Source organism: Drosophila sechellia, chromosome 3R, assembly GCF_004382195.2.
Source record: "Drosophila sechellia strain sech25 chromosome 3R, ASM438219v1, whole genome shotgun sequence".
Lineage (NCBI taxonomy): Eukaryota > Metazoa > Arthropoda > Insecta > Diptera > Drosophilidae > Drosophila > Drosophila sechellia.
Window position 1 is genome coordinate 28,826,954 of NC_045952.1, and position 26,634 is coordinate 28,853,587.

A 26,634-nucleotide genomic window follows, 5' to 3' on the forward strand; every position below is an offset into this window, starting at 1 on the left:
TTGTAACTTCTGTGCATAAGTATGGGTCGGATTTGTAAATTAAATATTTACCGATAATACTCAAACCTAATTTAATTTTCGTGCTGAAGTATTTACAAAAAGGATTATTGCGAGGAAGGATTCTGAGGTCATCCAATGGTGGATGCCCAGATTATCTATCCCCAATGGGTGATGATGTGTGAAGTTCTCCGTGGAGTGTCCTCTATTCACTCCACTGAAAGTCCTCGGAGGCATTTCGAACTCTTTGGACATCCCTGCGGGCTGCTTGACAAAGTTTCACTTATTCGGCAATTATTGGAAATATTTTTGAGTTTTAATTGAAAACTGGTGGCTCTGACCCGCTGCTCCGGGCCACTTTCATGCATGCCTGCACCTGCTGTCCACAATTAAAACTGCCCAATCCCTTCCCTCCCAGAAGAATCCTAGCACTCCATGGAAAAAGTTTTCATGGTTATCACTTTGCTCCCTGTGGGGGATTTTATTTTTCATGGCTTTTAAATTTTAATTGAAATTTATGCGCGGGCCCTCAAAGGATTCTGTTCAAACTACCTCCTGCCATTTATTTTCGGTCACGTGCTCATTCGCCAAAAAGAGAAAGAGTGTTGCAAATTGTTGGAAATTTCGAAATTTACATGGACAATTCACCGGGCGCACAAAAAGGGGTGATCCTGTGATTTACAGCCCCCACTTTCGTAATTTATGAGCCGCAGCACTTGAAAAACAAAGCCAAAAACCGAACCGAGCTGAAACGAAACCAGAAACATGGAAAGTGCATGCAAAACATTTTGTGGCGCCATTTTGTTATGCTTTTCGATTTGTTCATGTGTAAAATTTGAAATTGTTGTAAATAATTACCCTAATGGCTGCCGCCCCATTTTCTTACCCCTCGAAAAATCCGGGCTCCTGGAAGTTCATTTGGAGTCCTCGGGCATCGTCGCCATTTGTAATTAAGCCTAAACCGTTAATATTTCAGCCAGATAAGAGCAACTGCATCCCCAACTCCGCACCCAAGTGCCCATAAATTCACGGCCAGAAGTTGGTCCTTCGCGCAGGATCACATCCAAATTGTTGGGCAACATTTTTCGGTTCTGGTGTTAATTTCCAGGCAGATTTTTCCTTATCTCAGCGAGCGAAAGTGAAAATTTCCCGGCCATCCTTTTCGAGGCCACTTGCTTTTCCCGCCTGCATTGGCAAGAATTTAATTAGCATACCGAATCGTTAACAAGATTGGAAAGCCAGTGAGTTATGCACAAGTTTTGCATTTAAACCTTGTGGGGTGCGAAGGGTTAATCCTTTCAAATGGGAAAATTCGGTAATTTAGACACAAGTTGGGTCTGCTGCAATTAAGTCGCAATCAGAAGGTAAATTTGAAAGCGAGACATATTTTTAATTGTTTTTATTTTTAACATAGAATAACGAAATCTATATAGGTCTCAAATCGTTCTTATCTCAACCAAAATGTGTGTGATGGTATGTATAAATATGTTTTAAGTACGTTTAATAGGTTATTTTTTAAAGCAACCATACAATGGCGGAACATATAACTACTGCAATGTAATTTTATTCAACAGCAACTACTCTAAGATGTTATTAAACAAATCCACCTTTAGCCGATGTGAATATCTGGAAACACAAAACAATTATATTGTTAGTTGTTTCTTCACAATAAAATTTTAATTTAGAACTCACTGTTATGATGGATATTTATGTTGATTTTAGGAAGCTGAAATATTCGTTTTCCTTTTCTCTTTGGAGCTGCGCATACATTTTGCGATGAAATGAAGAGCAGAACGACGACTAGAAGCCAGCAGAATTTAAAGTATATCATTTTGATAGTAATATAATCCGAAGGTTTTGTTTCTGAGCTGAGCGTTGAATTAACACTGAAGCTGTAGCCGGGATGCCTCTTGATTAAATATTTCCGATTCTACCGCTGACATCATAATTTCCCTTATCAGCTTGGTTTTTACCAAAGAAGAGCTCGTCGATGAGTCAAAAGGTGAACCCCCGGGAGCTCTAAAAAACCCCAAACAGCTGAATCGGCGTCGCTATGATCATTCATAGTTATTATTTACTTTGAGTCGTTTTTTATCTGTATTGATGTCGAAGAAAATATACAATTTAGCTGAATTTACTAGCGAAAACAATAAGCAATTAAAACATTTGTTTGGTTGGTTGTATATTCATGTTTATTTTAGAGGTTTTATGGTAAGCAGGCAAACTGAAAGTGTATCGCAGTATTGCAGTATTTCTGTAGGTGTTTGTATTTTTGAAACCACCTGAAATTGATTAAAAATGTAGTTTGGAAAATGTACGTTTCACTCACCTATGTCTGTGTTGTTTTTTGTTGGCAACGGGCGTGTTTTTATTGGTTTTTATCAATAAATCGGAATATAAAGAGGGAAAATCCCTTAACCCATTGTCACCCCAACATCCAATAACTACACAAACATGAATAAATTGCATCATAAGCGACCCAAACAAAGCATTATGAATCTGAACCCTTCAAACAGCCATAACTATTCATTATCGACGCATAAACGACCCTTGAGCACTCATAACTTCAATTTTTATTAAATAAACAGGACAAAGCGATGTGCCGGAAAAATGTCACACACCATATATAGGAATAGAGAATATAGCGAATCTGCAGGGATGTGCCACATCCTTCTGACCCACTAAAGTGAAGCTGCGAATCGCCGGAGAACCCTTTCCCTGCCCCTCGCATCCCTGCCTCTTCATCCGGCGTAATTCAATATTTGACTAGATGAGATTTATGGCCACAGGGTGTAGCGACTTCCTGCGAGGCATCCTCGTCCTCGTACGCGTCCTTTCGCTTTATTTGTGCAAAGCATAATTTTTGATTTAGTGCGATTTGTGTCAACGGGTTGTGCAGCCCAATAGTTGCGCAATATTCGCCTAAGTGAAAGTTTTCCCCGGTTTTGTTTGCCATCCAGCGGATATGAGACCGCATGCTGATTGTCAATCTGAAGTGAGGGGTGGAGTTCAATGTGACCGAAACCCTTTCTCCTTCTTCCTTCTCTTTTTTCAGCCGGAAACGGATGTTCTGCCAGCGGAATTCGCATAAAACTTAACTATTATGCCGAATATTTTGCCGAAAATTGATTCGCGTGGCTGCCAGAAAATTGCTTTGTACGCCAAATCGCGAGGGAATCCGAGGATCTACGAGGGTGACTCCGGCAGGTACGGCACTCAGGCTACAGGACTCAGGATGTCATAGATGATAAGGCTCAATGGCGCCAGGGCAATTTGCCGGCAGAATTTGCATACACAAAACGCGCGAAAAAGGGTTGATTCGCACGACCGGAAAAGCGCGACAAGCGAATTTATTACAGGTTACATTAGATTTAATTAGCGGGAGGAGCGTGCGCGGAAAAGCTAATACTTCAACGCTCGAAGGACTTCTTTTGGAAGCTGAAAGCACCTTCTACTGATAAAATGTAATTATATGCAGAACTCTGAAGAGAGATATGATTGTAAAGAATGTTGTTCCTTCAATAGAAACCCTAATGGAATATGATGGTGACTTACAATCACATAAGCCATAAAGCATTGGTTTCAAAACCACATGTTTTGACAAAGAATAATGAAATTCAGATCTGAATTTTTTAGATCCCTTTGGTAAAGCCCGCATTATTTGAAACACATCGAAATCCATTGAGTGTAACCAGTGTTACGGTATCATTGTGTTTTTAGTATCATTTAAGCCAGGTTCTTTAAGTGTAACCAGTGTTACTGTATCATATTGTTTCGAATGCTGTAAGCAAAATCATTGTGATCTGGTGTTATGGGTTAAAAAGAGTTATCTTTGCAGTTGGGCGAGTCCTGTATAAATGTCTACTTATCAAAAACTCTAAATACCTCAAGATAAGATGCTGAAAATGAAGGACAAGTCGTTGTACTTCCTTAAGATAGATGTTTCGTCGATTGAAATATCCTGAAAATATTCCTGGTTAGTCTGAAAATCATGCCATCTTTTGCAAGAAAACCATGTATCATTTTAAATATAGTATGTTAGACTACACCTACAGTAGCAACTTACTTCCTTTGGTAGTGGAACCCTTAGCTCATCAGTAGTTTCCTGGCCAAGTTCGAGGTCTCAGCCTCCTGTCTCCTTCATTCCCATAGCCCGATCCTGAATAGCTGGCACACAAAAAATTCGACGGAAGTTCCCTTGGACTGTAAGGATCATACCTGAGCATCTGTTGTTGATTCCACTGCATCCTTGGATTGCTATGGCTAAGCCAAGGATTATTGGATTGGTTCCATGGACTAACATTTGTGATCACAGGTTCCTGAGGAGCAGGCACAATTTCTCTACTTACAGCAGCTTTCTCAAGGGATTTTCTATTTGGCGATGTTTCTTTTCTACCATTTAGTACAGATTTCCTATCGAGGGAGTTCTTCAAACAAAGTTTTACACGCCCGAATCGAAAGGATATGGTTCCATTCAGTTCGATCAGTTTCTTGTGCGATTCATTGTCAACTGCCATGGAAAGATGCAGTAGCTCACCGTGGGTCAACCTGTTCATGACCCTCCATTCCGCCGTTGAGACTGGGTTCTGGGCCTGAATGATTTCCAGGACCTTCTGGCTGCTGGTGGTTAGACTATCTGGAAAATATCCGAGGACGACATTCCTTCTTGGCAGTTCAGACTCATCCATTAGCTTCAGTTTAGTGGTTACTTTCGACTGGATATGGCAAATATTTTGTTTGAACCAGTCTGAGGTGGAGGAATTGGAACAAGTCACAAGAAGCCATCCTCTTCGAGCCACACATCCCTCGAACTGGGGCTTCTGACTGCCAGATTGCTCCACGGTCACGTCGATAATGGCCTCCTTGATCATGGTCATTTGCTCGCTGGTCAGGGAAGTCCCAGCAGACTCCGCAGCTAAGCCGATTCTCACGCTCTCAACTAAACCCGAGGGGTACGGATTGGTGGCTTGGATTCCATAAGGATCGGGTAGGAGTCCCTTAACTATGGGAAGAGCTTGCACCACCTCCAGAGCCTTTTCTCTGGTCAGCCCTCCATGAAGAGCCTTTCGCAGCAGCTTTTTTTGTCTGGTTTTCAGCCTGACAAAGCCAGGACCCGAATCCACTGAAGGATTTCGGTTGGGTGATGCTTCTGGAGCAGCATCAAACTCATTTACTTTTAGACTATTCATTTGGTTCCCACGAGTGCACGGGAAAGGAGGTCACCCACAGCAGAGCCCGAGGTGCCACAGGAAGTCCGAGTTGAAACTGCGGGTGGACAGGTGCGCAGAGTCCGCCAGCTAGAGACCGAGTTCCCCCTCGGCCACACATCCCTCGACGCTGGCTGTTCCGTCTTGGATTGGGGTGATCTTCCAGAGTTGTCTTCTCTTCGCCCGACTACCATTCGCCAGGAGCCTTCGGCAGAGACATGACCTTGCCGAAGGACCTGTTTCCGGCCGCCCTCACGGGGAGAGTGTAGTCGCACTTCCGGATGTACAGACAGTTACGGCACGTCCATCGGGCACTAAAGCTCCGGATGGTACGCGTAGTTCCCCCTGTCCGTCACCCGGCTGACGGCCATTTAGTGGTTGTAACTACAATAACATTATTTTCATTTCAGGACCCCTTAAAGATTCTTCTTAAGTGAAATAAGAGTATTTGTTTCAAATAAAGTTACTTAGTGTATAATTGGGTTCTTACAGTTAAAACGATATACAGTCAATGCGGTTTAAGAATTTAAAACATGATTATGTGCACAAAAATTAATTATAGAGAAAACATCTTTACAAAAAACGTAATTTTAAGTACTTGTATTACGTAAATAAGAAATCCATTGGAAGAACATAGAAAAACATGGTTAGATAACATTTTTCAAAAGAATATAATTGTGAATAACAATTTGTTAAATTAAAATTTAAGTAAACCTACTCTAAAAGTAAACGTTTCTATGTACCCTACATATATACATGTATGTGTAGATGAACAACTGGTTGTGAGGCTGGGGATGTGTTCCTAGTGTAGCTTAGAGGTCCTGCGACTCACTTAGTTGCGTTTCATCTCCTCGATCTGCTTTAGAAGGAGCTGCATACGATCTTTCATCAAGGGCTGTCCCTTTTGGGTCCTTTTGCTGATGGCCTTAGTTTTCTCCAAACGCTTCTTTTTATAGGCCTTCACCTGGGCATCCCGGTCCGCCCTAACTTTCTCCCGCTCCGCAGCCTCCTGGGCAGCCTTTTCCTTGCGTTTCATGTTCCGAATCTCCGGTTTATTTGGCTTTTCCTGGGAAGATAATGCAAAAACATGTGTGGTGTAAACCATTTCAGTGTACATGCCTGATTTTCTTGCTTACCCCTTTGGCCTTTTGCTTGTTCTTGTTCTTAAAGTAGGGTTTCTGGTTGTGGCCCACTTTACCAGGGCCTCTGTTTGGATTTCCATTGGGTTTTCCTTGGCTTTTCTGCGATCTCGGCTTCATTTTTGTGTTTTATTAAATAGTAAGCTGTGAACTAATCGATTTATCGATGGTTCCACGCATGTTACAATCTGGAATTTACCAGCACTGCCGAACAGCTGTTCACAGCTACAGAGAGTAGTAATCGATATCGGTCTACGATAACACGAGGTAAATATTAGGAATAAAAATATTTAGCATGTTGAAATTAGGCAAGTTTCTGGCGCAGAATGGTGAGTGAAATAGTTGATAAACGTATGAAAATCGTAATAATTATTTGTTGCATAGCCACGTTGGTTAATCTGGTGGGCAGGCAGCAGCTGGGAACCATCAGCCGCCTCTATTCAGCTGCCCCAGAATCATCCGACTCGGATATGCCGATCGACATAACGAATCCCTATGAAAAGGACCCGCAGCAGTGCATCCTGTGCAAACACAGTATCGAGCCGCACTATAAGAACGTGAAGCTGCTCTCCCAATTCCAATCGCCATACACGGGTCGCATTTACGGGCGTCACATCACCGGATTATGCAAGCGCCGGCAGGAACAGGTAGAGCAGGCTATTCTGCGTGCCCAGCAGTGCCTGCTGATGCCGGGATACCACAAGGACCTCGACTTCCTGCAGGACCCCAAGCTGTTTGATCCCGAGCGGCCCGTCCGCCCACACAAGTACTAGTTTTCGGATAACTTTTAGTTTCCTCTTTGTTGCAATGGGAATATAGAGTTTCTTAATGTTAAATCTTAAAGCTATGTTTAACTATAGACACTCCTCCTCCAGATAGCGCAGCATCTCGTGGGGAATGCCCAGCCGCGTAAGTACATCGTTCTTTGAGAGTCCTGGTTCTACCATAGTCAGTAGGTCGCCCACAGAAGCTATGAATCCCTGCCGCCAGATTTCTATATCGCCCTGCAGCTCAATGATTTTACTGCTCTTTGGACTGTTTTCAAGCTGGTTTTTCTGGTTGCCTTTCTCCTGTACCTCCTCTGGCGTATCAAGAGCCTCTAGAGCATCATTCCTTTCCTTTTTTGATGGTTTCTTCACTATGTCCTGGTCCTCGTCCCTAATTCCTTGGGCCGCAGCGAACTCTAGCTTCTTCTTGTACAATCCCGTCCTGTTCTTGGACAATCCTATCCTGCGAGAGCTTAGCGATAAAGTTGGAGCCCGCGGAGTCTCCTGTTCACCACAATTTGGTGTATTTGCAGCGGAACCCTCTCTCTGGAGTCTTATTAAAGGCGTGGACTGGCAACCACGCCGACTCAATCCGAGTCGGGGTCTCCGGCCGGATTGAGGCGTGTTATTTGCCTCCCCAGGCATTAAAAATCAGGAAAAATTACTAACCAAAATGATTTTGAAATGTCTCAGAACAGAATTAAACTCAGCTGTTCTCTTCGATATCGATAACACACAAAATAAAGAAGTTAGTACTAGGAGTGTGGCAGTAGAGGGCGCCACAAAGGAATGTAGGTTATTATGAAGAGAATGTAAATTATTATGTAAAAAATTTAAGATGATTGTTGCTATTTTTTTTGAGAGAACAGTAAATATTTAAAACCATTATTTTGTTTTATTTAAATTTATTGAGAGTAGTGATAAAAAAATACACATTGCATAAAATTATGCACAATTATTTCCGATTCAAAATTAACAATAAACGGTACAAATAAAGCAATTACAACTAAAACTAATTTAAAATTTTACGCTTTTCGACAATTACAACAGAAACACATTTTGTTTGAACGATTTTAAAAAACGCAATGAATGACAAACCGTGGAATATATCGCTACTACTCTCCATTGATTACACATTGGACTTAGGTTTTATTGTACTTTATTCTAGGTAGAATTGGTATGAATATATAAACTCGCGCTGAACGATCCTGTCTTTCGGGGACTGTATATAAAGTGTCTACAAAAACTAGGCGCGCACTCTCTATTGCTAATCGGTAATCCGTAATCTGCTCTATGACTAAACGTGACCTGATACTGATACATACTGCCGAATCGGGAGGGACTCGCGCGTGTACACATTTGGCTTAACTGCGATTTGCGATTCTGCGACCAGACCGACTCTGATATGACTATAAACTAACGTAGACGAGGCCTAGGGGCTAAAGCGATTGACTGGCTTACAAACTGAACCGGATGGGGAGAACCAAACTAATTGCGGCAATCGACGGAAGGCGGTCGATTGGGAGATGTACGGGGAAGCTCTTAAGGATCCAGCTTGTGGTAGCGCTCGACGTCGGCGCAGCGGAAGAATACTTTGCACACGCACTGCTGATCCTGCGAGAGGAGCACCAGGCACTCTCGGCAGACCAGATGTCGACAGGTGCGGATCTCGTAGCCGAACTGCGCGCTCCGGCAGTTGATGCAGCTGGCGGGCGGAGCACTTGAGGATCCCGAACCTGCGCTGGAGTTCGATGGCAACTGGCTGAAGCGCGTCACCTTCTGCAGCGCCTGCTGAATGGCCTGATCGATGGAGGTTGTGGCCGAGGTCACCGTGGCACAGGCGCTACCGTGTTGGCTGTGCCTTGCTCTTTTGGCCGCCGGCGGCGAGTGCGGAGATCCGCCGAAGGATGCCGCCGATGAGGATGTGGCCGTAGCTGTGGCCCTGCTCTTACGCTGCTGCTGCTTGTAGGCGTTGCTCAGTGCCGAATAAGTTCCGGCAGCCGGACTTATCTGTCCCGGTTGGCAGGTGCTGCTGGCGAACTGCGAGGCGTGACGACGACGCTGGCGAGAGGTGCCCAGCGAACGGGGCACCGCCTTGAAGTGCTCCGAATTCTCCATGAGGAACTTCTCGATGCGCGCTTTTAGAGCCAGGTGGAGAATCGCCTTGCGTTGCGCATTGAACTCCAGGCCTGTGAACGGATCCGAGGGCTGGCGACCCCACTTGGCCTCCTCTTCGGCGTGCTTGTCGATGGTGGACTGGTCCACCACTTTTCCAGATGGCAGCACGGTGGGGAAGATCTAAAAAGGCAATGGGAGAATTAATAAGGAGAGCTAAAAAGTAGACAGTTCACAGAGCATCCTATTATCTTTATATTTAAGTGTTGTTGTGTTTCGGACATTATAATGCAATTCTCATTATAAAGAAAATGATTTCTTCACATGACTTCCGATATTTACCTTGTTAGGCTTTGATAAAGACATGATGACTTAACATTTGGAAGAATGATTCAGAAAGACTATAAGGAATTATGAGTGGTATGTCTTTATAATAGAACCGTGCAAAACGATTGATATCTAGAATTGACATTTTCTGAAGCATATGCAATATTTCAGATAGAAGTGACCCCGTGGCTTGCTCGGAATCATGTGTATGTATTCAGTTGTACTACTACTTAAACATGAAAAGCTAGGATTTTCTGAGCTGTATCGATATTTACCATTAGTTCCCAGGTGATGGAGTCGAGGAAATCCTCAGGTATAGAGAGGGTCGACTGCTCCCTGAGCTCTGGAACATTCCGCGGTGGTGATCTCTGCCCGGTGGGCGTCTGGGCAGCGTCCCTCTGGCCGTAGGGATCGCTTATCTCGTTCCAGATGGTCTTGACCAGCTCGCGATCGGCTTTGTCCAGGGAACGGGCGGGCAGTCCCCACATCTGAACTTTCCTCAGCACCGGAGGACACCTCTCCGTGGCCCGGATCACCACCTTGACGCTGTTCGTGCTGGCCAGGATCTTGTGGGCGGACTTGAAGAAGAACACCTTCTCGCTCTGCTCCGAGTTGGAGCTGCTCCGTGAGTTGTAGTCGCTCTGGTAGCAGAAGGTCACCGAGTCGACACCACGCCCCAGATCGCGAACGAAGGCAACCCTTTCCCAGATACCATCGTGTCGTCCGTGTAGCTCGAAGGCAGTGGATCGTAGGGCTCCGCAGGAGGGCCACAGCTTGATGACCTTCATGTCCACCGCCTTGGGGAAGTCAAAGACGATCTCTATGGGCGGCTTGCAGACGGCGAAGCACATGAATCCCCGCTCCAGCTGCTCGACGTCGTCGGCCACCAGATTTGCCGCAGTGTAGCCATCCTCGCAGACGGCATCGGTCTCCACGGAGGGCTTCAGCTTCGGGTTGAGGAAGTTGATCAGGCTGCTCATCCTGGCTGCCCACTGTGCTGTGCTCTCGGCGGCTGTTATGTGGCTCTTCACGGCGTATATCTACTCTGTGCCCCACCTGCTCTTTATTCGCAATGAAAATGGCGTCACTTCTCGGGAATCTTTTGTTGTTGCGCCTGCCTGCGGAGGCTGCTAGTCCTGCCTGGTAATCCCCTGCTAATCCCGCAATGCTCTCAGCCGATCCTGAACACTCACAGCCTGGCCTGGTCTTCGGCTGGCATCTCTCAACGCTGCTTTAATTGCAATTATCGCCCTGCCTCTTCGAATATTTATAAATCACTCGCTTGTGCAGTGTGACCATGCCCGCGCGGCAGTGGTGGTGCGACCAGTCAGATGGACTGCACTCAGTACTCGCGCACGGTAACACCTATTCGCTTCGGCGGCTAAATTAAATAAATTCAAATATTCGTTTGAACGTATAATGCAAGCCTTTTCGAAATCTGTTTCGTTTCACATGAAACACTGAAAACACTATGGTTGCTATGAGTTACATTCATAGACATTCTTTTAAAGTTTATGCTTATACTCAATATTATTTGTAACGATTTCTTGTTCAATAAACAAAAACGATACCAAGAACGAACGTTTATCTTTCATGCTTAAATAAGCAAAGCAGATATGATATGGTTCATCAGTTTGCGCTATAGGCTCTGACTTCTTTACATAATAAAGTATCTAGTTAAAAATGTAGTCAAGGGAAAGTTAAATCGAAATATGTAATAGGACTTATTAATTGCCAATCTATGGTGAATGGTCAAAACAGCACTTTTACGATATGATTATTTAGAAATCTGCCCCACCGGAGGCAGATTGTGGCCACTTCTTAGGCCAAAAATATATTCATATAAAAGTTATACCATTCGAGATTAGGCTAATCTCTGCCATGAATGCGTTTTCCGGCCTGGTTAATGGGTTGGCCATTGGCTGAGAGATAACCGAATGCTATAAATGGCCCCACATGTGGAAACTATGATCCAGTTGCTCTGCTAACCATGAAAGCAATCGGAATCCTGCTGGCGATCGCCTTGACCTCTGGGTTCTTGGTGGTTTCCGCCGTAAACCTGCCGGGAGTGCCCGTGGACTTCAACCTGGACGACCACATCCTGTCCGCCATTGCGGACGATATAGCCGAGCGTCTGGCTAGGGAGTACATCAACTTCCTGAAGACCGGAGTGGAGACGCCCGAGTTCTTGAAGCTCACCAATCAGCTGGCCAAGTCGCACAGTGAGAAGGATATATTCACCAGGAACATGCCCGATCTGGAGCCCAGGGACAGCTTCTTTGTGTGCGTGGCCTGTCGCTCGGTGACGAGGGTTTTGATCCGCACCATTCGCGACGAGGACGGGGAGCTCCACGACGAGAATAGCTCCGTTCTGATGAAAGAATTCGCCATGGACGTGTGCCGCCGCTTGAACCTGCAAACGGAGGAGGTCTGCGAGGGATTGATCGATTCCAACCTGCCCTCCGTGGAGTACATCATGAGGAACTCCGAGAGTGATTCCCAGAGCTTCTGCTCATTGTTCATGGAGTTTAACTTCTGTAACACCGGTAGCAATCAAGATTACAATTGGACCTTGACTATAGACAATACTGGAGAGGTTTCGCCTGGCCCCAAGTCGGACACTCCCACCTTTCAGGACTCTGACATCAGGATTTGCCAGTTCTCGGACATTCACCATGATCCCTACTACACCCCCGGCAGCCTGGCCACTTGTGCGGAACCCATGTGCTGTCAGAGGAACAAGGAGACCGCCGAAGGTACTTCGGATGCAGCTGGATACTGGGGCGACTACCGGGACTGCGATCTGCCCTGGCACGCCTTCGAGTCAGCCTTGGACAACGCGGTGGCCAACTCCAAGTGCGACTTCATTTACCAGACTGGCGACATAGTGGACCACATGGTGTGGGCCACTTCCGTGGAGAAGAACACCATGGTGCTGACCAAGGTCAGTGAGCGGCTCAACGCGGCCTTCGGAGATGTTCCCGTCTATCCCTGCATCGGAAACCACGAGCCTCATCCACTCAACCTGTAAGTATGGAATCCTTAACATCTAAATTGGTTTTTATAAATTGCATGAATTGGGATTCCTAATCTCAGATTATCCCGGACCGGTATAAGTGGACTTATAATCCTTACCTTTATTTTCCCGTTGCATACCACCCGATAATTTATTATGTTTTAAATTATTTTCAATTCATTCGCTTATCTATTTCGACTATTGGACTATTCCAGCTTCAGTCCCGAGGGCGTTCCAGATGAGATCAGCACCAAGTGGCTCTACGAGCACCTGTACAACGATTGGTCCAAGTGGCTGCCGGCTGAAACCAAGGAAACCATCCTCAAAGGAGGTTACTACACGGTGGTGCCCAGGAAGGGCTTCCGTATCATCGCTCTGAACAGCAACGATTGCTATACGGACAACTTCTGGTTGTATCACAGCGGCACGGACAAGATTCCACAACTCCAGTGGTTCCACGATACCCTGTTGGAGGCCGAGAAGAACGGGGAGTACGTCCACGTGCTGACCCACATTCCTTCGGGCGATGGAACCTGCTGGTCCGTTTGGGCTCGGGAATTCAACCGCTGCGTAACCCGCTTCAAGTCCACAATCAGTGGCATGTTCACAGGGCACTCGCACAAGGACGAGCTATTCGTTTACTACTCCGAGGACGAAGGACACCCCACCGCAGTGGCGTGGAACGGAGGTGCTGTTACCACCTACTCGAACAAGAACCCCAACTACCGAGAGTACGCCGTCAATCCCGAAACCTACACTGTGACCAACCACTGGACGTGGATTTACAACCTGACTGCTGCCAACCTAAAGCCGGATGAGCAGCCCGAGTGGTTCCTGGAGTACGAGTTCATCAAGGAGTTTACCGAGGACTTGAGTCCGGCCGGAATCAGCAAGCTGCTCGATGAGTTCGCGGAGAATCCCGAATTGATGAGAAAGGTGAGTTAATATCATCGCCTTACGATCATCATATCATATCATTAATACCTGTTTCATCTCTAGTACTGGCGCTACCGAGTGACCTCAGCAGATCCCCAGGTGAATGGAGGTTGTGATCGCAACTGCTTGGCAAGATCTCTTTGCCGAGCTGCTGTGACCATCAATTCCCAGCGCGGACGCTGCGAGGAGCTGCGTGAGAAGTTGTTTGCCTCGGTAAGTTACTTTCAGCATAAATGCCCCGATCCCCAAATAACTGATGATTCTCTTCCATCAGCTGGACAATGAGGAGAGCACATCGTCGGGAAGCACTGAAGCCACCACTCCAGGTCCCAGCACCCCAAGTGACGACGACAACGACGGTGGAGGATCCTCCACTTTGGGACTGCTCAGCGTTAGCTCCTTGCTGGCCATAGTCCTCTCCATCCGCCTAGCCTTGTAGTAATCCTCATTTGTACCCCCTAAGTTATATAAACCAAATGGATTCCATTCTAAAAGTGGCCAATCTCAAGTGGCAAATAGAACTATGAGCTTATCCCTATCAAAAGCTAATCTGGTGATTTTTGTGGAGGGACTTTGTTTTTCAGCCGGCTGCCTTATCGCCTAATGGCGATTAGCGAAAATTAGCTTATTAAACCGTGCTGGCCAACAGCAGCTGGCAACATTTTTTTTCGCTAAATATTAAACTACGGATAAGTATAAACACGTGCACACGATTCTTTTAGGTAATAATTTACGACACACCGATTGTGGTCAGAATCGTGATCAAATATCGAGGATCATGCCATGATCTGACTCACTATTGGTTACACCTAAAAAAAACTCTGTTAAATGTGTGATCTTACAAACCTAATAACAACTTGTATTGTTAAAATCTTAAGTTGTGTTATGAATTAGATAAGTAAGAATACTACTTAATGGAATTTTAGGCTAACTCGAGGTCAGCTGTGTAAGTACTACCGATTGGATAGATGCTTTCCATCTTCTAACTAACTAACTAATAACTAAGAGTTCATAATCGTTTCTTACCTCTACTGCCAGCTTAAGAAGCTGTTCCTGAATTATAATTAGTAGTTTAGCTGTCAGATATCGTCCCATTTGTTAAGTGGTCAAGCCAAAAGCAGTTAAAGAAGGTTGTTTCCGAACTTCAGTTAGTAATGGGCAGTTGACCGCGGAAATTTCGTTGTGCGATATCATCGCATCTGATAAGTTGAGGAGCTGATAGCGGTGATATGAAGCTATAAGTAAGGGGCTCGACTTCAATCCCTTAAGCAGTATCGCCATGAAGTTGATCCGGAGCTCAACTCTTTTGGGCATCGGCATATTAATCGTCGGCTGTGGAGCGTTCAGCCTGCCCTCCGTTTACGATGTCCTGTCTAAGGATCAGCAGACCACATCCTTCGTATCTGGTGGGTTAATGCTTTTGGAACTAATTATGTAAAAGTCTTTGAGTGAAAAAGCGGTATCAGTATGAATTAACTTTTTGATGTCTGTAAAAACCGCATTATAATAAGTTGAAGCGTCTATCAATATATGAAAGTTGTGGATCAGATAGTTAAATGTTTGGTGTTTTTGAAAAGATAATCCCAGCTGACAGTTTGAAGTGCTTCCATTGACATCCGTGATTGCTTTTTGCAGCCAGCGTAGCGGAGGAGATAAGCCGTGAGTACCTGAAGTACCACCGAACTGGCATCGAGACGGAGAGGCTTCAGCAGCTGGGAAAGGACATCCGGAGTAGCCACAGCAAGAAGGCCATTTTCACGGAATCCATGGCCGATCTCACCTCCACGGACCAGTTCTTCGTCTGCACCCTGTGCAGATCTACCATCAACGTGTTTGCTCGAACTTTCACCGAGGGAGAGCTGAGTGGTCCGGAAAGGGATGATGAGGCGAAGAAACTGCTGCTGGGCATGTGTGACTACTTTGCTATCAGCACCCAGGAGGTGTGCTCCGGATTATTCGATCTCAACTGGCCCATTTTGGACTTCATTCTGAACGAAACAGTGGCACAGTCGAACACCTTTTGCAGCATGCTGCCCATCCCAATTTGCCAGGTACAACAGGATGAGTACAATCTTACTTTGTCCATCCAGGGAGACTCGCCCAAGGAATCGAACTCCAACTTGCCCGCCAAGAGCTCCGACGATATTCTCGTCCTGCATCTGACCGACATCCACTACGATCCTGAGTACGCCGAGGGCAGCAATGCAGCTTGCGATGAGCCCATGTGCTGCCGAAATTCCCTGCCCGAAGGATCTGACTCCTCGGCAGCTGCTGGCTTTTGGTCGGATTACCGTGATTGTGACTGCCCCAAACGCCTCATCCTGAGTGCTTTCGAGCACATCAAGGAAAACCACAAGATCGAGTGGATTTACCACACTGGAGACGTGCCGCCCCACAACGTGTGGTCCACCACCAGACAGGGCAACCTGGACATGTTGTCCGAAATCGACGAACTGCTGGCCAAGTACTTCCCGGACACGCCCATCTACCCCTGTCTTGGGAACCACGAGCCCCATCCAGCAAATGTGTGAGTACCCGTAATTTGCAGTCCTTCAACATTATTAATCTAATGACCCAGAAGGGAAAACTTCAAAGCAACGAGTCCGCAAGTGCCTTGAATTAGGCAAAAAACTACCTCTCAATAATACTTGGTTATTTGGCCTTAATACAATGTGGTTATTACCAATGCTGACCCAAAAAACCAAATTTGGTTATATTTCATCACTTTTTAAAGAACTTATATATGCTTCCTTAATTGTATGAAACATTTAAAGGTACTATGAAGGCCATTTTATGGTTATGATAGTGTATAAAATTATACCACTGTTATTTAGATAAACTTCAATTGAGGGTACTTACTTCTGTTTATCGATACTATTCTACAAATATCCCCAAAATACCAAGGTCTATTAGATGCGAAACAATCATGGTTTTCGAACTTCTGTATTTTCCGCTCAGATAAAGTTTATTGCAAGAATTTGCAACAATTGCTCCCCTCGGGAAACCCATAAAATGTCATTTGGTGCCCATAGTAAATATTTACAATTACTAATTGGGACAATTTGCAAGGTAGGTGGTATTAGTCTAAAAATAATCCACTCAAGTTTCAAGTAATAGGTTTTTAAGCAATTGTAGGGGTGTAATAAGTCACTAGTTATACAGCTGAAGCGTTTTGAAATTGAATGTTTTTATCATAATCCTATCTTATCACACCATATTTTCTAGTTTCGGAAACGACGAGATTCCCAGCTCCCTTAGAGTTGACTGGCTCTATGAGCACGTGTGGAGTTTGTGGTCCAAGTGGTTGCCCGCCGAGGCGGAAAAGACTGTTCTTCGAGGAGGATATTACACCGCATCCCCGAGCAAAGGACACAGGATTGTGGCCCTGAACAGCATGGACTGCTACCTGTACAACTGGTGGTTGTTCTATAATGCCACGTTGATTCAGGAGCAGCTGCAGTGGTTCCACGACACTCTATTGTCGGCCGAGGAGGCGGGAGAATCGGTCCACATCCTGACCCATATACCCGCTGGAGATGGAGACTGCTGGTGTAACTGGTCTCAAGAATACAACAGGGTGCTCACTCGATTCAATGGCATTATCACAGGAGTCTTCAGTGGTCACACCCACAAGGACGAGATGAACCTGCATTACTCCGAGGACGGCTATGCCACGGTGGTCAACTGGAATGGCGGTAGTCTGACCTCCTACTCGAACAAGAACCCCAACTACCGGCTGTACGAACTCCACCCGGAGAACTGGCAGGTCCTGGACCATCACACATACACATTCAACTTGACGGAGGCCAACCTGACGCCCGAAGAGCAGCCCAAGTGGGAGCTGGAGTACCAGTTCACCAAGGAGTACACCGAGGACACGAGTCCCGCGGGAATCGATCGCTTGCTGCTGGAAATGGCAGAGAAGCCCGACTTGCTCAGGAAGTTCTGGAGGAACAAGTTCACCAACTCCGATCCCAAGCTGGCAGAGGGTTGTGATAACGCCTGTTTGAGCAAGACGATTTGCAGGATAGCCACCAGTAATTACCAGGAGCGCACTCGCTGCAAGGAACTTCAGGCCATCCTGGCTGAGAGCGTGAGTACTTCATGGGATTCACCTTGAACTTACCATTAAACACGAATGCCACTTTCAGTTGGAAAAGGAGCCGGATACGGATGATAATAATGGCGGTGGTGCTGCTGGACTATCTGCCCTCAGCTTGGCCTCCTTGCTGGCGCTTTTGGCTGCATCTAAGCTCCTTGGATAAGCCTTATCAATGCCCCCCGTCTATTCTTAACCCCTGGTATCAACGGCGATAATCGCAGCCCATAAAATGGGTTATAAAAAAGTATAAAAAGGCCCGAAGCCTTTAGAGATTATGGAACACCGAGAGAAATAAACACACACGTTTCTTGTAGTCAACACTCAGAATGTTCGATATACATGTATATATATATATATTACCTAAGATGCCTCTCGGGTAGCGAATACTTTGCGAATTAGCTGGATTAAGTTAAGAGTTAAGTTTAAGCACTACGATGGAGTCCGGGAAGGAGTCGTCCAATGCTCTGGGCTTCTTTTCATTTTTTTACAAACATGTACATTTTTGGACAGCGTCCCACCTCGCCTAGCTAACTTAGAGCGCACAGATGAGCGTGGCGATCTCCATGTCCGGCACATCCGCCTTGCGCAGGACAATGGCCGCCTGGTTCTGGTACCGACCGGAGGATACCAGCCGCACGGTGCTCACGCCGCAAAAGATCGCCTGCTCGGGACCCAATTCACTGGAAGCACCGCACACGGCACTGGCCTGCTCCATTCCAATGGCATCCAGACCGGCGGATCCACCGATCTCTAAGCGGTCACTGGGCAATTGACACTAGTTGGGAGAAAGGAGGTTAGCTGGGTAGCGCGGTTACTCAAGTTATGTACCCACATCGTAGTTGACCTTCGGCTGGGACCGCACACTCTTGCCGCCAATCCGCAAACTGGCCAGCGAAACCACGGCCGGAAAGAGCGCCGATATGGTGCAGTTGCGAGCCTGGCCAAAGTTGGTCATCTTGTACATGGCGGCCGTGTCCTGGACCAAAACGTTGCAGGCTAAAACAAAGATGAGTACGTTTTCACTGAACATTGTGATGTCAAGAACTGCTGTACTCACGTTGCGTGATCTTGTGGAACCGCACATTGGCCACAAAGGAGCCTCGAACGGGAATTCGGTATTGGAGCAAGGCGGCGTTCTGGCTCGAACGGAAGAACTTCTTGTTACTAACTCGGGGCCTGGACAAAGATATGATTAGCACACAAATACGGAGCTCAACTTCCACCCACCATTGTCTGTAGTTGTTGCAGAACTCGTAAACGCGCTCCTCCAGCGGTCGATGGTGATCCTTAATGCCCGGAAAGTACTCGCCATTCAGCTCCCAGCCGTCGACAAACTATCGAGGAAAGTGCGTCACACTTGGGCACAATTTAGTGGCTCCCCGGAGCACTTACCGCCATTAGGGCTCCTGTCTCGCAGTTCGCGTCGTAGTGCTTCATTGTAATCTCCACAATCGTGTCTGGCTCCCCAATCACATAAAGCCCACAGACCTCCGGCTGCAGTTCCTGGACATCTGCTGCCGTTCCAGCTCGTGCTCCTGCTCCTGCCGCTGCGCCCTCCCCCGGAACAACTCCCACTCCCACTGCTCCTGCCGCCTCCAGTTCAAGCAGGGCGGCCTCCCGGTTGAGGGCCGAGTTGAGTGGGTTGAGCTTCTTGAAGATGTAGTCACCTGCCTCGGAGGCCACATGCATGCAATCTGAGGAAGGGGTGAAAGTAAGGGGTGGGATTTAATGGCTCAGCACTTGGGGAAATTAGTTGCTAGGAGTAGTTTCTAGGAAAAGTACAGCATTAACATGTTCGAAGAACGAACATGTATAGAATTCCAGTTAGAATTCCTTGCAGTGCACCCAATGCACTGGATGCCTTCGAGCCGAATCCGAAACCAATTTGTCTTGGCGAATTTCCAAGCTACCCTGGAGAAGACGGGCGATTAGGGGTGGGCTATTGAAATCCTCTTTGATTGTTTCCAACTTGGCTCCTGGGCAACAATTAATTTATCATGCGCATCCACTTAATGCCGGCCATAGTTGGCTGATTTATGGCCGGCATTATTAGCCGGGTCACCCACTCACACGATTTTTATGACCTCCTGCTCTCTGGCATCTCCCAAACCGGGCCGAAAACAATTAAACTGCTATTTGACTTCTTTTTTGTCCCACTCTTGACATGCATGTCACATACTTCGAGTGTACTCGTGTGGGCTTTGTGCGATGTACTCGTACGTGAATCCCTTGATGGGGAATAAGGTCCTGGAAGGATGGGGTAGGTGGGTCCTGGCACTTGGCGCCAATTTGTTTATGACACTCGCTAATTGTTTTCGAGTGGCGGCTTTCGGCCTCTTAACATATCTATATGAATACACCATTCCAGCACACAATAAAACAGCTCTGTTCATAAGTAATTAGGCATTATGATTAAATAATCGTACGCAAAGTGGCTGCTAGTTAATAAATAATCATAAACTATTAAGCTGCTTATTTGGCCGGCAAAAGAGAGAGTGAGAGGGATATTACAGTGCCTATTGCTTTCCTTTCCTTTTTTTGTACTGAGCTTTGAGTTTGAATAAAAAAGTTTCCCCGGAAGCCTTTCAATTATTTTGAATAGCATGTTGAACTCGCTTTTCCGAACTTTTTTTTTCATAATTGTAACTTTTTCCATAACTGCAAAATATCTGGGCGACCTGAGGTCCTCTTTGATTATCCCCCGGATTAGAGTGGTTTTTCATTTGTCCTTCGAAATTGTATAGCTATTTCTGGAAGTGACGTCACTAAGCTGAACCGCCCCTCCCCACCAAGGAACCTTCCCGAAGTGAACGTTGTCCTGACTATAAATAAAAGCAATTATAAATCGGCACTGCCACAGATTTGTTGATGTTTCACCTGATTGCGAGATTGCGAGACTGATGCAACTATCCATTTATTGGAACCTGCGACATGCGGTTGCTGTGACGATGGTTTTCCCCCGGGAGAAGGGAAGTAGATGGAGAATCTGGGCGGTTGGGCGGCAAAGGGATTAGGCCAATTGAAGTTGGCACGAGTTGCTGGCAATACATTGATATTTATTAAGTTTTCGTTCGCAGGAATCACAATATCTCTGCTCTCTGGCCATCGAGTGGCCACAAGTTTGTAATCTTTCATTTCCATTTGGCCAGTTTGGGTCAGTTTGCCACGGGGAGGGGGTGAACCAGAAGTGGAGTGCACTTTGATTTGAATTTTAATGGGCAATATATTCGGGTTGCTTGGCTATACAAATTGCGCATACGCCCCGGGTGCCGTCGGATGGCATGGAATATTACAAGAAGCGCTCGCAACTTATGCAGAAATCAATTTGAGAGACAAGTAAACAAGGTTTAGAAAGCGCCCTAAACTTGTCCCTGCCGCCAAAGTGCATTTTCCATTTTCCGCCGAGGGCACTTGACTAAAAAGTTTTCCTCCGCCGCGCGCTGCACATGCGAATCGTAACTTACCTGAGACCGTGTGCACATTGTGCGGCACCGCAGGGTTGGGGAAAATCTCAAAGGAACGCTTCACACTGGGCCAGGCCTGAAAGGGAAAAAATGGCAAAGAAATTAAGGACATTCGCTGCAAAACAGGCAAAAGACATATCGGATATATCTATGATAAACTGAAGTACATGGGAAATGTAAAAACAAATTCAAAGTTGTCTCAATGCTTGGAGTTAGATCCGGAGCTTGTGCCTCCTGCTCCGTACAATCCGCACAAAGGAGATACATCCAGACCAGGAGAGGGGGAGCACCGAGACGGGGCCAAAGGATCAGCGGGATGTCCTTGGCGGCTAATGTCCGCCGACTTCTCTAGTTGTATCGAAAGAAAGGAATCCTCGCGGGGGGCAGCTAATGCGGCACTTAGGGCTCTTCGCTCAATGCAACTGCAGAGGACTGGGTAAGGGGAACAAGAGGTCATCCGGGCAGAGGACAATAGACGGTTTTAATTAAACTACCACACACGATTCTCCAATAAACAGAAATCGAGCAGATGACGCCCAGGACGTGCTCGGCCAAGAAGGATATACTCGTATATCCTTGTGTTCGGAGGGAGTTGAGGAAATTTTAAGCATGACAAATCGGGCGCAAAAGTTAAAACTTTTTATTAAGAAAACCCACTCAGCCCAGCCTACGACCCAGATTTTTTGTGCTCCGCTTTTCTCGCTTTATGATTGATTAGTGGAAACTTTTTTCAGATTTTCCCGTTAATTGAAATCGCACCCAGCCCGCTGGGAAATTGATAAATGGTGACGCATTGGCCGCGCTCAGAAATAATTGCGTTAAGGCCAAAAAGCCGAAAAGTTTTGGCTTTCGTTATACGGCTTTTGGGACATTTGTTTGCACAACACTCGAGCTTTGGCTTTAACGAGTCGTCGTGGCGTTATGGAACTGTCAATTAGTGGCGGTTTGTGCCACAGCAACTTTAATCCCCGGACCCGGGAAGATTGGCCATCAAAGAGCCCAGGATTGCCACCCTGACGTCACAAATCTTTCAGCGAGATTCGCAGGATTTGAGTCGAGAGAGTCTGGATAAACTGTCAACAGGCTGTAAATAAATAACAAACATGATCCCTTTGAAAACACACTTGGCAGCGGCCTGATTTGCATAATCACAATGCTGCCATCGGAATTTCGGATTCGAGGGGTGAACTGTGCCAGTGTGGGCGAAAATCACACTGGACGCCTTTTGTCAAACTAAGCGAATCGCAGGATGCGCCAGCTGCTCCATTAAAAGGACCCATTGGGACCTGGGCCGCTATCCAAAAGTTGCCAGGGAGATTGGAGGACTCATTCAAAGTAGCTGAAAGTTGGTGGGCGGCGAGGGGACATCGGCAAAAATAGAAAAGTTCTATGGGCATTGTGACAATCCCTCGCAGAAGCCCGGTAAGTTAAGGTCCTTTCCCCATTCACCTCCATTGAACTTGCATTCCTGCATTTATGGGCTTTTATTAGCACCACTCTTGAAATTGCAAAAATAACTTTCTCTTTCATAATTGACTTGTTCCTGTACTTTAGATTTCCTTACTTGTAATGATAGCTCATTTAAATAAACAATTTAAATTAAAATGATTCGGAAGTCATTCCTTGAATTCCAAATACAACCGCTTATAAGAATGCCTTCATTAAAAAACAGGAATATTCAATTAGTTTTTACTTAGGCTCCTATTCTATTTTAGAATTTTGGCAGCTAGGTCGCGTGATTTGATTAATGAGCCTATTGCTCCTTTGCTGAATCCAGTACTTTTTGGCATTATTCACAGGACACGGGGAAGGGGAGGGAATTAGCTTTCAAGGTCGCCTTAGGCGTCAGATTCCTTTGTTCCCGTCACTCCAGCTCCGGAAAAGCCGCTAATTAGCAAAGGATATGCGAATCAGGTCCTCACATGCCACTGCCGGGAATTAAGATGTCAGAAATATTTGTGAGTTGATTAAAAGTTCGCTTAGCGACACCAAGGCGAAATTTCGGTGTCGGAAGGAAGCACCTGGCAAAATTGGAATCCTTTTCGGGGGTCAGGTAAATATTGACTTTCGACATCGCGGCAGGAGATCCGGTGGTAATCCTTCAGCTAAAGCAAACACTTGCAGTCGGTGGGGGATTGAATTCTTCTGTGGCGGAATGACTAAGTTATGAGACGGCTTCAAAGGAGGCGGCTTTAAGGACGAGCTACTTGCCGTATTCCTGGCCATGAATAAGTGATGCACTCGCCGGTGTCCGGCGAAGCAACAGGCTGCCACTCGACCATAAAATATTTAGACTCCTTTACGGCGGGCGTAAATTTCACTCAAGGAGTCGTATGGAAAGGATTCGTCTAACTGAGTGATGATGGCTCAAGTATGCGCATAATGCCGGATGCTTAACAATATGGCGAACTAAGCATTGCTCAAGTCGGAACTAAGTCAAATGAATGGCCACGAACTGAAGGAGAAACGAGTCCCTGGAGGCCAAGGAACAGAAGAGCAACCGGGTAAAAAAGAATGGTTTAATTATGACCCTTCAAAAGAATTGCCTAATTTGCGTCAGCAATTCATTCAACTTCGCGATTCAAAGTTAAGCTCGGCGTTTGTCATGTGAAAATCCAGGGATTAGCATTGGAAGCCGCAAATGAATTCGATTACGCATACGCACTGTTGAGCGACACGGAGCGTTGTTATTGGCTTGAATTACTTAATTAATTTCGCGCCACCGCAAATGAACTGTAAAACGCAGTTTGGCAAAAAAGTTATTCTGATCCTGCCATTCTGACGTCATGCCTTTGCTTTTGGGTTCACACATAAGCTGCAAGGGAATATAAAGCGGGAAACTCGAGTGTTGCCACGGCGGAAATTAGTTCTGCCTTAAATGCCTTGGCTTCCCCCTGCTCCCCTATTTATGTCGAACATATTGCATTCGAGATTTATGCACGAGTTCTGCCCGAACGGAATTGAATAGATGGCATAAATTTCGCGCAACTGCTGCCACATGATGAAGGAAATTTATGCAAATTAGAGGGATCCCACGAAGATATTGGGGCATAAGATATGAGGCCTTCTAAACCAGACTCAATTACAGCCTACAAAGGCCTGAGAACAATATAGGGGTAGATAGAACTCGATCTCAAAGTCCAATCATATTGTTGCATACTTCATAAGTGAACTCCCTTGTAAGCGTAAGTATTAATGTTCGGAAACTGAGTAGAACAAAGCGGTATATCCCATTCAGGCCATTCCCCTAAGCACCCAATTTGTGGCTGGTGCAATTAGGGGTCACCTCCGAACGCTTAAGCTTATCTTAGCATGTCGGTCCGCTCCACAACTCGCTTTTCCTCTGTTGCACCCGATGACATTCATGTTTTAATTGTTGTCGTTCTCACATGTTGCCAGCGTGAAAAACGAAACTGCACGGGAGGAAATGGAGGAAAAACAGGAAAATGCGGGCGGAAATGGGACAGCAGGGGTGTGGCTGTCATGTCCTGGCTTAAATGGCTGTAAAGTGCCAAAGCGTCGGTGTCAACATTAAGCGCACATCAAGTGCAGGACTCCCAGGCAATCGAGCAGGATGTGGATTTGCGCAAGTGACAGAGGGGGCGGAAGGTTGGCACCGAGTGTTGAAAATCTCGTCCATGTCCAAAGTGAGTGACCACGGAAGGAATGAGTCAGTTGCAGTTTCATTGCCTTCGATTCGCTGGGCTTTCCGCCCATGACTGTTTGTTTTTTGCCACCGCCCACGGCGCAATGGCAGGTGCGAAATTTACATTTATCCTTGGCCAGTGAAGTGGATTGCCAACGTCCTGGCTTCACGACTGTGCCCACAAAGTTGCCATTAAGCAAACATATCGCAGGTTCTTCAGTTGATGGATGGCAGGAGCCAGGAGTGAGAAATAGAACCCTAATCGTCCAACACTTTGGAACATTTTCATATCCAAATGCCTTCCGTCTTTGGCAGGCTAACATGACAAATGTGGTTATTCTAATATTTGAATATCCTTTTTGCATGTGTTATATTGTTTTCATTTCTGATCGCATGAAAATGAATTACTGTCCAATAACTTACATTACGCAGAGATGAATCATATCATATTTCAGCGCTGTTCAATGAAATTCCTCAATAATTGTTCACCCTTTTCAGTTTATCTCAACCACGCTACTGAAAAGATGGATTCGATTGGCTATTTCAGGCGCTGCTATCTTATCTGTCTTGGAGCAGTCTCAATCATAATTACCTGGTTGGCCAGCAGAGGTTCTATTTTTGTTTCGGCTGCAACAAATGTCACCGGAACTTTTCCACTGATTGGGCCATTACCAAACCGAATTAAATATTCATTTGCGACGGGCTACTTTGCTACTTTGACCCGCTGACCCGCTTGGACTTCCATAAATTGATTACCCACTAGAGTTTGCAACGTGAGGCTAATGAAGGTAATCAGCTCTAGCATAAGCCAGGACTGAAAGGCTGCCAAAAAGTTTGGCAATAACGCCGACAGCTAGAATCAATCAATCTGGCCAAAAAATCTGGGCCGAGAGAAATTAGATCAAGTCATTAGAACAACGAGGAAACAAAAGTTGGCCCAACTTGTTGATCGAATTACAAGGAGTTACACGCGTGACTTCATCTTCTATTGATACACAGAGAATAAAAATGTATATTTATGAGGCATTTATCTGGTTTACAGAAGGCTTCCATTGGAATGAACTAGCTCTTTTTGGAAACAATAGTTTTGTTCAACTCACAAAAGGCTTATATTTATGTTTAAAAAGTGGTATTTAAGTGGTGATTAATATTTTCGGTATCGACACTCACCTGGACGCCCAGCACAATCATGGAGAAATAGAGATAGACAACCAACTTCATCGCGATTTTCGATAGGCGAAACCTAAGGAGAAAATGGCCAATCCCCGCGGGGAGATTGAAAATCAGTTGACAAAGTTTGAGGCGACTTTTCAATTAACCCTCGAGTTCCGTTGCGCCTTTCTTTGATCCTGTGGCCAGACCGGAGCTTAGAGATTAGACCAGGAATCACGCACCCAATAACTTCATTAGCGACGGAGGCACGCGATGTACTGGGCACACGATGCGTATACTTGATGCGGGTTTGAAATTGCGCCGGGGAAAGCGTTTTGTTTCACAGGGAAAAAGAAACCAAGAAACCGTTGCAGGACGAAAACAAGGACGATGCGTCTACGCTGCCGCTCGACGACCGAGTGTTGGTCCTTATCAGCGCCGCATTTCCTTTTATAGCCAGTCGTCCTTGCCGAGCTCCCAGTTTTTTTACACTTTTCTTTTGCGGTTTCCTTTGAGGATATTACGCGCATTATGTTCTTATGCTTATGAAGTATGTCTTTGCATTTTCCGTAAAACATTTCGTATTTATTATATTCTCTGATCCTGTATTATTATTATTTCGCTTCTATTTCCATAGCCTTTTTTTGAAATACTTGCCGCTGTTTGGTTACTCACCACCATCGTCTGTTATGGTGAATTTTCCGGCGAGCATTGCCAACAGAAATGTCTGAGGAAAAGCTTAGGTGGAAAGCTCTTTCAAATGGAA

The 26,634-nt window shown here is 45.8% G+C and overlaps 9 protein-coding genes across 11 annotated transcripts; 3 read left to right on the top strand and 6 right to left on the bottom strand.

Moving 5' to 3' along the window:
- Positions 1 to 1,481: 1,481 nt before the first annotated feature.
- On the bottom strand, positions 1,482 to 4,049 carry LOC116801495. Its single transcript, XM_032721481.1, has 2 exons — positions 1,690 to 4,049; positions 1,482 to 1,623 (listed from the first exon to the last, which is right to left on the bottom strand). The coding sequence occupies exons 1-2, from the start codon at positions 1,826 to 1,828 to the stop codon at positions 1,607 to 1,609; spliced, it is 156 nt and encodes a 51-aa protein (XP_032577372.1). The 5' UTR covers positions 1,829 to 4,049; the 3' UTR covers positions 1,482 to 1,606.
- Positions 2,600 to 5,579, bottom strand: LOC6612858. Of its 2 annotated transcripts, none has more exons than XM_032721480.1 (2): positions 4,064 to 5,579; positions 2,600 to 3,995 (listed from the first exon to the last, which is right to left on the bottom strand). In XM_032721480.1, the coding sequence occupies exon 1, from the start codon at positions 5,184 to 5,186 to the stop codon at positions 4,092 to 4,094; it is 1,095 nt and encodes a 364-aa protein (XP_032577371.1). In that variant the 5' UTR covers positions 5,187 to 5,579; the 3' UTR covers positions 2,600 to 3,995; positions 4,064 to 4,091. The 2 variants fall into 2 exon arrangements, with proteins under 2 accessions (XP_032577371.1, XP_032577370.1); XM_032721479.1 differs by having other exon boundaries at positions 3,883 to 3,958.
- A 267-nt stretch (positions 5,580 to 5,846) lies between these two features.
- On the bottom strand, positions 5,847 to 6,516 carry LOC6612859 (thyroid transcription factor 1-associated protein 26). Its single transcript, XM_002037315.2, has 2 exons — positions 6,341 to 6,516; positions 5,847 to 6,270 (listed from the first exon to the last, which is right to left on the bottom strand). The coding sequence occupies exons 1-2, from the start codon at positions 6,461 to 6,463 to the stop codon at positions 6,037 to 6,039; spliced, it is 357 nt and encodes a 118-aa protein (XP_002037351.1). The 5' UTR covers positions 6,464 to 6,516; the 3' UTR covers positions 5,847 to 6,036.
- A 65-nt stretch (positions 6,517 to 6,581) lies between these two features.
- On the top strand, positions 6,582 to 7,186 carry LOC6612860 (28S ribosomal protein S18c, mitochondrial). The gene is made up of 2 exons (XM_002037316.2): positions 6,582 to 6,672; positions 6,728 to 7,186. Exons 1-2 carry the CDS (start codon positions 6,639 to 6,641, stop codon positions 7,114 to 7,116), a joined length of 423 nt encoding a protein of 140 aa, XP_002037352.1. The 5' UTR covers positions 6,582 to 6,638; the 3' UTR covers positions 7,117 to 7,186.
- On the bottom strand, positions 7,125 to 7,796 carry LOC6612861. Its single transcript, XM_002037317.2, has one exon. It carries the CDS (start codon positions 7,753 to 7,755, stop codon positions 7,198 to 7,200), a length of 558 nt encoding a protein of 185 aa, XP_002037353.1. The 5' UTR covers positions 7,756 to 7,796; the 3' UTR covers positions 7,125 to 7,197.
- A 439-nt stretch (positions 7,797 to 8,235) lies between these two features.
- On the bottom strand, positions 8,236 to 10,866 carry LOC6612862 (RING finger protein 37). Its single transcript, XM_002037318.2, has 2 exons — positions 9,828 to 10,866; positions 8,236 to 9,408 (listed from the first exon to the last, which is right to left on the bottom strand). Exons 1-2 carry the CDS (start codon positions 10,530 to 10,532, stop codon positions 8,653 to 8,655), a joined length of 1,461 nt encoding a protein of 486 aa, XP_002037354.1. The 5' UTR covers positions 10,533 to 10,866; the 3' UTR covers positions 8,236 to 8,652.
- A 667-nt stretch (positions 10,867 to 11,533) lies between these two features.
- On the top strand, positions 11,534 to 14,053 carry LOC6612863 (sphingomyelin phosphodiesterase). Its single transcript, XM_002037319.2, has 4 exons — positions 11,534 to 12,579; positions 12,784 to 13,504; positions 13,568 to 13,717; positions 13,779 to 14,053. Exons 1-4 carry the CDS (start codon positions 11,543 to 11,545, stop codon positions 13,941 to 13,943), a joined length of 2,073 nt encoding a protein of 690 aa, XP_002037355.1. The 5' UTR covers positions 11,534 to 11,542; the 3' UTR covers positions 13,944 to 14,053.
- Positions 14,054 to 14,783: 730 nt separating this feature from the next.
- On the top strand, positions 14,784 to 17,933 carry LOC6612864 (sphingomyelin phosphodiesterase). Its single transcript, XM_002037320.2, has 4 exons — positions 14,784 to 14,910; positions 15,140 to 16,031; positions 16,730 to 17,597; positions 17,656 to 17,933. Exons 1-4 carry the CDS (start codon positions 14,784 to 14,786, stop codon positions 17,767 to 17,769), a joined length of 2,001 nt encoding a protein of 666 aa, XP_002037356.1. The 3' UTR covers positions 17,770 to 17,933.
- On the bottom strand, positions 17,911 to 26,274 carry LOC6612865 (corticotropin-releasing factor-binding protein). 2 transcript variants are annotated; one of them, XM_032722259.1, is made up of 8 exons: positions 26,111 to 26,274; positions 25,887 to 25,959; positions 21,071 to 21,146; positions 18,999 to 19,300; positions 18,834 to 18,940; positions 18,664 to 18,782; positions 18,439 to 18,602; positions 17,911 to 18,381 (listed from the first exon to the last, which is right to left on the bottom strand). In XM_032722259.1, the coding sequence occupies exons 2-8, from the start codon at positions 25,935 to 25,937 to the stop codon at positions 18,139 to 18,141; spliced, it is 1,062 nt and encodes a 353-aa protein (XP_032578150.1). In that variant the 5' UTR covers positions 25,938 to 25,959; positions 26,111 to 26,274; the 3' UTR covers positions 17,911 to 18,138. The 2 variants fall into 2 exon arrangements, with proteins under 2 accessions (XP_032578150.1, XP_002037357.1); XM_002037321.2 differs by having other exon boundaries at positions 25,887 to 26,274.
- Between the last annotated feature and the right edge of the window lie 360 nt (positions 26,275 to 26,634).